The sequence below is a fragment of the Anabrus simplex genome, chromosome 2 (assembly GCF_040414725.1).
Source record: "Anabrus simplex isolate iqAnaSimp1 chromosome 2, ASM4041472v1, whole genome shotgun sequence".
In the NCBI taxonomy this organism is placed as follows: Eukaryota; Metazoa; Arthropoda; class Insecta; order Orthoptera; family Tettigoniidae; genus Anabrus; species Anabrus simplex.
In genome coordinates, this window is record NC_090266.1 from 955170611 (window position 1) to 955183039 (window position 12429).

General features: G+C 39.9%; 1 protein-coding gene across 1 annotated transcript in view; it reads left to right on the forward strand.

The window, feature by feature from the left end:
* Nucleotides 1-12429, forward strand: part of ksr (kinase suppressor of ras) — a 509869-nt gene that overhangs the window by 368329 nt on the left and 129111 nt on the right. Inside the window, exon 13 of the mRNA XM_067141756.2 lies at nt 9907-10092. Coding sequence (XP_066997857.1) covers nt 9907-10092 — 186 coding nt within the window. The remainder of the gene's footprint in view (nt 1-9906; nt 10093-12429) is intronic.

The window sequence follows — 12429 nt, forward strand, 5'->3', positions numbered from 1 at the left end:
AATTTGTATGACCACCAATTGTGCTTGCCATCATGTTATCCTTAGCTGACTTCTTTGTTAGATTCAATTTCCTAGTAAGTTCCTTCAATTTCTCCTTACTTCCATAGCCATTTCTAACGCTATTTCTTTCCAACCTGCACCTCCTTCTTAGTCTCATTACTTCTCTGTTATAATATAGTGGATCTAAACTCCCTCATGTCTGTTCTATCAGCCATGTGGTACTGCCTAATAGTCCTAATTTTAATACCTTCCTTTCTTTCACATTTATTTTTAACTACGACAAAAACAGCTTCGTTATCACTAATACCATCTATTACTTCGGTTTCTCTGTAGAGCTCATCTGGTTTTACCAGCACCACATCCAAAATATTCTTCCCTCTAGTTGGTTCAATCACTTTCTGAATCAGCTGCCCTTCCCATATTAACTTATTTGCCATTTGTTTTTCATGCTTCCTGTCGTTCGGATTACCTTCCCAATTGGCATTTGGTAAATTGAGATCGCCTACTATCACATTCCTTTCCATATCGTTTCCAACATAGCTACCCTTTCCCGGTCTGTACACTCCAAAGACATCAAGTTGCCTATTATCTTTAGAGATGAGCCTTACACCTAGAATTTCATGTTTTTCATCCTTAACTTTTTTGTAGCTTACAAATTCTTCTTTCATCAGAATGAATACCCTCCCTCCCACCAATTCCTTCCTATCTTTGCGATACACACTCCAGTTCCGTGAGAATATTTCTGCATCCATTATATCATTTCTCAGCCATGATTCAACTCCTCTTACAATATCTGGTAAGTATATATCTATTAAATTACTTAATTCGATTCCTTTGTTTACAATACTTCTACAGTTGAACACTAACATTTTTATGTCATCCCTACTTGACTTCAGTTTCCCTGTACCCTTAACACCACTACCTAGGCCACCCCGTTTCCCTGAATGTACCTGCCTATAACCCTTCTAAACAAATTTCCTAACTTATATGTACCATTGCGGTTTAAGTGAAAGCCATCTGAGCTCGGATCCCTGTCTCCTACCCACCCATTAGGATCTATAAATCTTTCTCCCAGTTTCCCACGTACCCACTCCATAGTCTCATTTAAATTTCCAATCACCTTCCAGTCAGTATCCCTCCTACACAGTATTCCACTGATAACAATCTCTGCTTCCTTAAACTTCATCCTTGCTGCATTTACCAGATCTCGCACATCCCCAACTATGGTGGTACTTATACCTGCTTGTCTTACGTTGTTAGTACCAACGTGAAACACTACCACCTTCTCCTTTCCCTCTTCCTTCTCTTCTACTTTCCTCAACATCTGCCTCAACCTAATTCGTGGATAACACACTACCCTGGTTCCCTTTCCTCCTCACACTTTCCCCACATATCTAACCATGGAATCTCCCATGACCAGAGCGTCAAGCCTACCCACCTCATTTGATCCCCTCCCCTTCTGGTCAGCCCTGTCTTCTCTTGCTGCTGCAGAAGCTACTTCCTCCCCTCTTTTCTCCCCCCCACCCATGACCCTGTTCCACCTGTCTTTTCCTTTCCACTACACTACATTTCCCTTTCCTACCTTTTCCCTTCCTCCTACTTCCTCACATCTCAGCAACAGTTCCCTGTTCCTCATTTTCCCTCGGTTGTTCTACCTGCAGTGACTCGTACCAATTTCTCACCGACACCTGTCCTGAATTCTGATCCTGAACAGAGCCCTTAGCCTGCAATCTCCTTCCCCTTAAAACATTAGACCACCTGTCTTCTACAATTCCCCCCTTTCCTTCCCATCCCTCCTTTACACCTACTGTGTTCTGTAACCGATTTAGAACAGTTCATTGCATTACTGTGGTGCCAACCGCTCTTCAAATTACTACTGCAGACGTAGTCCGCTGCGCCACAGCCATATGCCGAATACGCCGGTCCTCCCACTCGGTGGTGCCACGGAGCCTGTTCTTCTTGCGAGCGTACCTTCTCTTGAGCACTGCTGCAAGCACGCACGCACAGTGTAGATATTCCTACCAAGTAGTTCTGCAACAGCACAGAAGGAAAATCCACCTTCACATAGTCCTGTTATACGGCCTCGCTCAACCGCAGTGAGTTGTTGATATTGGCCTCTTCTCATCTTAAAGGCATTCTTGACCCACTCAGTCACTTTTTAAGGTACAGTCAAAACTTCCACCTTTAAAATACTAACATTTTTTCTTGAATTAGCAATTAACATCGGGACATGTTTTGTCCTTTTTTGGACGTCATCAGCCGAAAATACTTGTAAGATGGGTAAAATAGACAAGGTCACAAATATACATTAAAATACAATTCTGGTTACCGAATACGTCAAGTTAAAATGCATGGGCAGCCCATTCTGCCTGTAATTTTTGTTATTTCATATTTCATTACTTAGACTATTTTGGAACAGTACATTTGAGTTCATTTATATAAATCTACCATTATATTTTTTATTATTATTATTATTATTATTATTATTATTATTATTATTATTATTACCATCATCATCATCATCATCATAGTTTGAATTGTTTTCGAAGACTATTTAGGGATAGTCTAACGAGCTTATTAAATGCATTGGTAAGGTTTCCTTTAATTACCCATTACATAATTTACGTGTATGTGAATGACTTTCTTGAAACTATTTTTTATTTTAATTGGTTGGTTAGTTTTCCTTTAATTTTCCGTTATGTAATTTACACTTGCGCGAACTGCTTTCGTGGAATTATATTCGTAGTTTTTATTATTATTAAGGGATAGTCTAATGAGCTTTTTAACTGATTGTTTAGTTTTCCTTTAATTTTCAGTAATGAAATTTACGTTTATATGAATGGCTTTCATGATACTATATTAGTAGTTTTTATTATTATCATCTTTTTTTTTAATAGTGAAATATTTAACTTATGTGTTAGACAGACTGAAAAGCTTGTAAGTAGTGTCTTGGAAGTTGAGGGAAAATCCTTTTTTTCTAGAGTGTGTGAAGGGGAGTCCCAACATAATATTTGTTCATTCTGGGTCATTGTAGACCAGAAAATAGTGGGTTTTATTGATCCGTTTTTGCCTTTTCCGGCGTTTTTTGGCTTAAAGTTCCGTTTTTAGCCTTTTGTTAGGTCTTAATGGCTTTTTTCCAACTTTGTGTTCTTTCGACTATATTTGCCCACTCTCAGTTTGAATCATCATTAGTTCATCCATCACCTCTTAAACATCATTTCTGTAGTAAGAGGAAAATGAAGTGAAAGATGAAAGTAATGCTTGAAAAAAAACAAAAAAAAAAACAGGGGTTATCAAATTATATACAAGATAAGTGAAATATTGAAAAAAAAAGTAATATTTATTTATTTATTTATTTTTTACTCATTCATTCATTTATTTATTTGATGGGACTCAGGCTATGAAGCCTGCTATTCTATCCGACCATACATACATCTATCTACATGAAGAGTTAAATATACACTAAATTATCGACAATTTAATATCTTAAGGTATCAATTAAATGTTTTAATTAACCTAATAACTTAGCTATGATCTAATCCTACCATGTAATGAATAATAATAATTATTATTATTATAATTATTGTTATTAACCAGACTTGACAGTGTTTCTTAAAGCGGAGGTGGTTTGACATGCTCCTAATTTCAGCAGGTAGAGAATTCCAAATTTGGCTGGCGGTGATTACAAATGATCTACTGTAGCCAGTTGAGCGGTGAATGGGAATGCTTAGTACTGAGCTGGATGATGATCTGGTAGGAATACTAGTAGGTGATCCTAGGTAATTGAATTGTGTGGCAAGGTATTCAGGAGTGTTAAGGTCAGTATACAACGTAACAGGGAAACAATGTGTAAATTTCGTCGCTCTCTTAAGCATAGCTATGAAAGTCTATCAAATGCGGGAGAAATATGGTTAAACCTTGGTATATCTGAAATAAATCGAACACATGCGTTATGTGCATTTTGGAGCTTGATGGAAAGTGAGGTGTTCAGGTTACTGTATACTATGTCACAGTGGTCAAATATTGGCATTACCATAATTTGGATAAGCAGGTTTCTTAAATTTGGGGGGAGTAAATCTCTGAGTTTCTTACGGGAGTGTAAGGAATAAAAATTTTGATGCAAGAGTTTTGAAGAGGAAGATCTCACTTGCTTCACGTATGAACCTTTAATATCAGTTGATGTGGAGAGAAGTTTCTCAATGTTTTGCAACATGCTATCTGATAACCGATTATCCTTTACACGTAAAAACTGGAGATGACTAATGCGATATACTGCAAAGCCAACTGAGGTAAGGTTTCTGAATTCAATTTCTGTAACCCTAGTGCGGTTGAGCCAAATATGATTCCACTTATACTGATTTCAATTTTTGTCCAGGATGTCCATTGCAGGTTCGCTGAATTCATTCTAGGTGGAAAAACATTTCATTCTAAATTCTGCAAGTACTTTTTTTAACAAACACAGATTTTTTATTTTTTTAATCGTGTTAATCTAAAAATATATAATGTCTGAAAGAAGAATTATTTCACTCATATATTTTTGCACTGTGAGTTGCATACCACCAGAATTTTGCATTTTAAAACATTATATTCCTTCATTAAATATGTAATTAAAACTAAAATTATGAATGAATTTGGATCACATTTTTACATACTTTTTGCCACTTTTTAGGTCATTTTTTGATATTTTTAGGTCTTTCTACAGGTCTTTTTTAGGCATTTTATAGGACTGAGCCCTACTTACTAGTTTACATTTAACTGAGTCGACACTGGAAAGTATGGCTTCCTTCTTAACAAATGAGAGATCTCCTTTCGTTGTGTCCCTGGAATTTAATCGAGGACTCCCCCTCCCTCGACGAGGCATTAACCCTTTTCTACGACTTCCTTCGAGCTGCAATAAAAGACACTGTACCGTCCCGGATAGTTAGCACGTGGAAGTAGCCATGCTGGTACGACTCTGAGGTGATATATAAATTAAAAGGAGAGGGCAAGAAGGAAGTTTAAAAAAAGGGCCATAATAGTGATTATGTGCAATTTTCAACCATACGCGGTGAATTTAAGTGTCTTCAGCTCAAAAAAATACAAAAACTATATAACTTCGATGGAATCGAAATTAGCTGCCAACCCGAAGTGTTTCTGAAATTTTGTAAACCACAAACAGAGGTCATCTCGCCTGCCATCTACTATGCTTCAGGATGGGAAAGAACTACTGGACAAGAGGAGCATCTTGAAAGTTTTGCAGATACCTTTGATAAGTATCACTCACCTGCCGCACAGTGTAATATATCCACTTTGTCCGTGTGTGATATAGGCCTAACTTCAATAGTGACCTCTCCGACAGAGGTATCTTCAATTCTTGCTTCTTTGGATACCTCCAAATCATGTGGTCCAGATGACGTACCAGCAATAGTATTGAAGGAATGTTCATCTGAGCTAGGTAGGCCACTTCACATCATAATAAATATGTCATTCTCGTCAGGGTATTTTCCATGTGAGTGGAAGAAAGGTTACGTCATACCAGTGTTCAACAAAGGAGACAAAATGGTGTTTAGTAACTATAGGCGTGTTGTGTTATTGTCCCTAATTTCAAAGGTGGCAGGGAAGATCATGTATAAGAGATTGTACAGTTCAGTTTCACGGTATATTAATATAGCGCAGCACGGTTTTGTACAGAAACGCTCTACCGTGTCCAGTATGGCGGTGTATATCAATTTCATTTCAGAATTTCTAGATAGGAGGCAACAAGTGGATGTTGTTTATACGGACTCCTCCAAAGCTTTTGATTCAGTTCAACATGATGCTCTACTCACCAAATTGTCAGCATATGGGATAGGAGGAAGTTCTTTGGAGTGGATTAGAAGCTATCGCAGTAATAGAGTTTGCGTAATAAAAGCTGATGGTATTCTGTCAAAGCCGTACCACCCTACTTCAGGTGTCCCCCAAGGATCTTTACTGAGCCCTCTTTTCTTTGTGATATTCATAAATGATATCAGTTATACAACACAGTAATTGCCTTCTCTATGCTGACGATCTAAAGATCTTTAAGGTTATCAATAGTGAGTTGGACTGTAAGTTGTTACAGTCTGACTTAAACATACTAAGTAACTGGTGTAAAAAGTGGCTGCTTGGTTTGAATATTTCAAAGTGCAACGCAATTACATTTTCACGCAAGTTGGAACCAGTAAATTACCCTTACCATTTATGCAATTTTCAAATAGCTTTTGTGAATGAAATAAGTGATCTTGGTGTGACACTTTCAAACTGTTACAGTCTTTCCTTTGAGAAATATTTAGACAAGATTTCTAGGAAAGGGTTTAAATTACTTGGCTTTCTGAAAAGAAATTGTGCCGAATTTGTTTCTCCTAGAACTCGAATAACTTTGTTTTGCACTCTAATCAGGCCATTGTTAGAATACTGTTGTGAGGTGTGGCTGCCTTCTCAGCAGTATTTAATACAAAACTTGGAAAGAGTCCAAATAAGGTTCATGAAATGGATCAGCTACAAGGGCTTGGGTATTTCTCTCTCTTCGTCCGATTACGAGTCTTTTTGTGAGACTATGAGCATGAGGACATTGCATTCATGCCGCAGATGTGCCAATGCCCTCTTTCTTTATAAGTGTCTGACGAATAGAGTGGATTGCCCAACATTACCGGAGCTAATTCCATTACATGTTCCTCGTCGCAATACTAGGCAAAGGTATATTTTTCATCTGCCTAAAGTGAGAACTGTGGCTCGGGCTAACTCAGGGCTTGTGAGGGCTCTAACATCACTGAATGAGGTGGGTGAATCAGTGGACCTTTTTCACTCACCCCTGTCTAAAATCAGATATGCCCTATTGGCCTTATGAATGTATGGCCCTGTATGTAAATATGTAAAAGTTACTACATGTAGTTTAATAATGTCGATTATATAAGGAGATTTAGTTTTTTTAAATTATTTATTTATTTATTTATTTATTTATTTATTTATTTATTTATTTATTTATTTATTTATTTTATTTATTTATTTATTTATTTATTTATTTATTTATTTATTTATTGTTTTGTAAATATGCATATAAAAAGGTCTCTTAGATTTAGTTTGAACTTGGTTATTATTTTAGGAAATTGTTATTTACTTACGGTGTATTTGTTGTATTTATGTTTTATTGAATCATCTTTAATTGGGAAAATAACCTGTTGATGATAAATAAATCTATTCTATTCTATATATATACATATTCTGAATAGTTTGATATATGCAAATAAAAACTTTTGAAATGCTAAAAGCAAAAGTAAAGCATTTTTAAAGCTGCCATTGAAGGTCCAAAGTCCTCATGAGGAAAGCTGATGAGAAATATTTTTCCTGACCTCTTAATACCATTTGTTTGAGTGAATGAATGAATGAATGAATGAATGAATGAATGAATGAATGAATGAATGAATGAAGCTAATAACAGGTAATTACTAAGTACCAGGGGGAAGTTTTAAGCTTTTCCTGTAATGGCCAGCTACTTATGCATATCATTCTACCCAATACAAACTGATATGTGATTGCATTCACGCACGCGCGCGCACACACGCACACTCTCTTTCTCTCTCTCTCTCTCTCTCCAAGAATGCAATACCACCCTGAACTGAGAAAAGGTTACCTTCCTAAATTCATAACAGAATTTTTTAGTGGAAACGTAATGTTCTGTATTTATATGAAATGTTTAAAACATTCCAATATACACTGACTGACAGAGCAAATGCAAAACCAAGAAGGAATGGTTCGAAAGGGGTGAAAGTTGGGGAAAAAACAGAGACGGCACGGACGAATAATTGATGTTTATTTCAAACCGATATGCAGGTTACACAATGCGCACGGCATCGACTCAGTAGGATGTAGGACCACCGCGAGCGGCGATGCACGCAGAAACACGTCGAGGTACAGAGTCAATAAGAGTGCGGATGGTGTCCTGAGGGATGGTTCTCCATTCTCTGTCAACCATTTGCCACAGTTGGTCGTCCGTACGAGGCTGGGGCAGAGTTTGCAAACGGCGTCCAATGAGATCCCACACGTGTTCGATTGGTGAGAGATCCGGAGAGTACGCTGGCCACGGAAGCATCTGTACACCTCGTAGAGCCTGTTGGGAGATGCGAGCAGTGTGTGGGCGGGCATTATCCTGCTGAAACAGAGCATTGGGCAGCCCCTGAAGGTACGGGAGTGCCACCAGCCGCAGCACATGCTGCACGTAGTGGTGGGCATTTAACGTGCCTTGAATACGCACTAGAGGTGACGTGGAATCATACGCAATAGCGCCCCAAACCATGATGCCGCGTTGTCTAGCGGTAGGGCGCTCCACAGTTACTGCCGGATTTGACCTTTCTCCACGCCGACGCCACACTCGTCTGCGGTGACTATCACTGACAGAACAGAAGCGTGACTCATCGGAGAACACGACGTTCCGCCATTCCCTCATCCAAGTCGCTCTAGCCCGGCACCATGCCAGGCGTGCACGTCTATGCTGTGGAGTCAATGGTAATCTTCTGAGCGGACGCCGGGAGTGCAGGCCTCCTTCAACCAATCGACGGGAAATTGTTCTGGTCGATATTGGAACAGCCAGGGTGTCTTGCACATGCTGAAGAATGGCGGTTGACGTGGCGTGCGGGGCTGCCACCGCTTGGCGGCGGATGCGCCGATCCTCGCGTGCTGACGTCACTCGGGCTGCGCCTGGACCCCTCGCACGTGCCACATGTCCCTGCGCCAACCATCTTCGCCACAGGCGCTGCACCGTGGACACATCCCTATGGGTATCGGCTGCGATTTGACGAAGCGACCAACCTGCCCTTCTCAGCCCGATCACCATACCCCTCGTAAAGTCGTCTGTCTGCTGGAAATGCCTCCGTTGACGGCGGTCTGACATTCTTAGCTATACACGTGTCCTGTGGCACACGACAACACGTTCTTCAATGACTGTCGGCTGAGAAATCACGGTACGAAGTGGGCCATTCGCCAACGCCGTGTCCCATTTATCGTTCGCTACGTGCGCAGCACAGCGGCGCATTTCACATCATGAGCATACCTCAGTGACGTCAGTCTACCCTGCAATTGGCATGAAGTTCTGACCACTCCTTCTTGGTGTTGCATTTGCTCTGTCAGTCAGTGTATATCATGTTAAATTTGGATGCGATCAGATTACCTGTTTCTGAGAACCAGTTCATTAAATTTAACTCATAGTTGTAACACTCTTAAAAACCGACACTCTTTACATTCCACCAACAGGCTTGTATATTAAACTATAAATTACAAATTCAAACCTACATAACCTAACATGATATTAAAGGAGGAAAATGATGGTGTTAATAGATTTTCTCTATAGCTCATGGTTATTTTATAAACAACCTCTGAACTCAGCTGCACATAATATTTTGGTCAACAGTAATATACATATGCATGTACATCTGAAACTTATTTGTTCCTTACCAATACTTAACTTTGGAATAATGTAGAAAGTTCCAAAAGTTATCATTAGGTGAAAACAAAAATTCCTTTGAGATTCTTCAGAATATATGCCATTCCAGTCTGAACAGTAATTAATAATAAAGATAATGTGCTCTTTAAATTCACTTTAATTGCTACAGATTACTGAGACTATGGAAAGTTGTAATTTTGCCCCAGAAAGGAAATCTGAATTTGTTAGTCAATCTTCCAACTCTGGTCTTGTACACTTAAGACCCCAAAATCTGTTCAGAACTATCGTACCTATTTTTTTAAGTATTACTGCTGCATTTTTACACCCATACAAGTTACAGCTGCTAATCTTGTTCTAGACAGTCAATTCGCTTCGTGAAATATACTCAGATACAAATTCATTTGTTTCATTAACATTACATGTGCAAAATGTTTCTTGTTAAAAGTTGTCATCAATATTTATTTTATTCTCAGGTGGCTACATTTCGCAAAACTCGTCATGAAAACTTGGTTCTCTTCATGGGAGCATGTATGAAGTTGCCGCGACTTGCCATTGTAACTAGCATGTGCAAAGGAATGACATTATACACTCACATCCATCTCCGCAAAGATAAATTTAATATGAACAAGACTACTATTGTAGCTCAGCAAATTTCTCAGGTAAGCTTTGTTTGTAAAAGTATCTGTAACTTCCTCTGCATTCATGTAATTCTCCTGTTATGATTTTTCTTTGAACATATTCCCCTCTTTTAATCCTCCTGTCTGAACTATCCATTACTTTTGTTTATGTGACTTGTCTATGTACTGCTTTGTCTTTTATACTAATTGCTTTCTTTGTCTTTCATCTGCTACTTCTAGCATGTTGTAAGTTATTTTAGATCATCATTGTAGGTTAAAATACAAGTTTCAGAATATCTACAGGGTGGCCACAAAGTCCCGTTGCCCCCCCCCCCCCCCCCCCTCTTATAACCAATAGAAATCCCTAAACCTAGTTAAATAAGTTGCACACTAATTCTAAGAGAGGTTTTCTTGGGAATGTACGGCATTACGAGTCCAAAGCATCAGTCTGTGCACCATTTTCATGGCAAAGGATAATACGGTGCCAAGTTCTGTGCGGCATTCTTCGGAGCATTGCTGGTGTAACTTTAGTGAAAGCTTGTCTTACAGCATCTTTGAGTTCATCCGTGGTATTGTATCAGTTTTGTGAAACGATACCCTTTATGAACGCCCATAGCGCATTATCACATGTGATAATGTCTGGGCTGCGTGGTGGCCAGGCAAGTGGAGCCGGCAGCACAGGAGAACCACGACCTATCCATCGCCAGGGAAGAACTTCATTAAGATATTTGTGCATTGCGATGGCAAAATGGACAGGTGTCCCATCATGATGGAACCAACATGTCTCTTGAATTCTGTGCTCCTCCAAGAGAGGAACAAACCAGTCCTGCAACATGTTCAGGTAACTGTGCTGATTCACAGCACCGTCGAAAAAGAACGGCCCAAACAAACGTCTGCTGTCCGTGGCTGCCCATATCATGACATGTGGTGGGTTGTTTTCCAACTCTTCATAAAAGTGTGGATTTGTCTTGCTCCAGAAGACCACATTTTGTGCATGAGAGCTCTTGTAAATCGCACACTCATCGGAAAAGAGCACTTTGCCTCGTTTTTGTATTGTGTCGAACATCTGAAGAAGTGCCACACATGCCTCCATTCTCCGGTCCATGTCAGCATCCGATAATTCCTTGATGGGCATAGGCCGATATGGGCGCAAGCCTAAGTCTTTCTTCATGTGCTTCTGCATTGTCGACAGGGGTATTTGCAATTCCGCTGATCTTTTACGCATCGACTTCTTCGGCGACCTCTCCACAGGCTCCTCGACAAACTGACATGTTCCTCTTCTTGTGGAGGGTCTCCCACTTCTATCAGTATCTTTCACACTCCCTGTGGCGAAGAGTTTCTTTTTCCATCGCTGAAGTGTTTGTTTTGGAGGAGGCTCTCGTTGAAATAGTGCCCGAAAGTCAGTCCGAACGTGTGCTACTGTCTTTCCTGTTTACCCTCTGCCATGCAGCCAGCAACTTGCAATAAGACGTTGTTCAGTACTGTAACTGGACGTATCAACCATCGTTTAGTTCACACAATCTGAAACATAGAGCAAAACCAACGTACATTAACATTTATAAGACCAGGCGAGTTGGCCGTGCGGTTAGGGGCACGTGGCTGTGAGCTTGCATCCGGGAGATAGTGGGTTTGAATCCCACTGTCGGCAGCCCTGAAGATGGTTTTCCGTGGTTTCCCATTTTCACACTAGGCAAATGCTGGGGCTGTTCCTTAATTAAGGCCACGGCCGCTTCCTTCCAACTCCTAGGCCTTTCCTATCCCATCGTCGCCATAAGACCTATCTGTGTCAGTGCGACTTGAAAAAAAAATTCTAAGTGACTGGTTTTTGTGGCCACCCTGTATATTAATAAATATGTATAACAAGAATAACCACTGGACATAATTTCTAAGAGAGATGCAAAAAATGTTCATATAGCCCTTGTAGCAGTTGTCTCGACGACGACCCAATGAAGACCACTGGGCACGCTAATATCAACAACAACCAGATTGCACATTGGTTACTCCTGAATAGAAAGACATCCCATAAAGGCAGACTGTGCAAAACCCAAAGAAGCGACCAGGAAGCAAGGATCAATCATACTGTAACCTTCAGTGTGTTGAAATTGGACAGTTATCACAGAATGCAAATCGAGATGTGAGCAGACCTGGATGAGATTCGATCAGAGCAGATCAAGAATTTTGGACCTAAAACCAAGGAATGGGTTCCCCAACTCTTCAGTGACTGTATGAGCAGATGCCTCATACCGAAGGTGTACTGAAGACGAGAGTGATTGCCGTACTGAAAGCACGAAAAAATGGGAGCGATCCAAAATATTTCAGACCTATAGTGCTTCTATGCCACCCCTACAAACTGCTGGAAAGACTGATTCTGAATCGCAT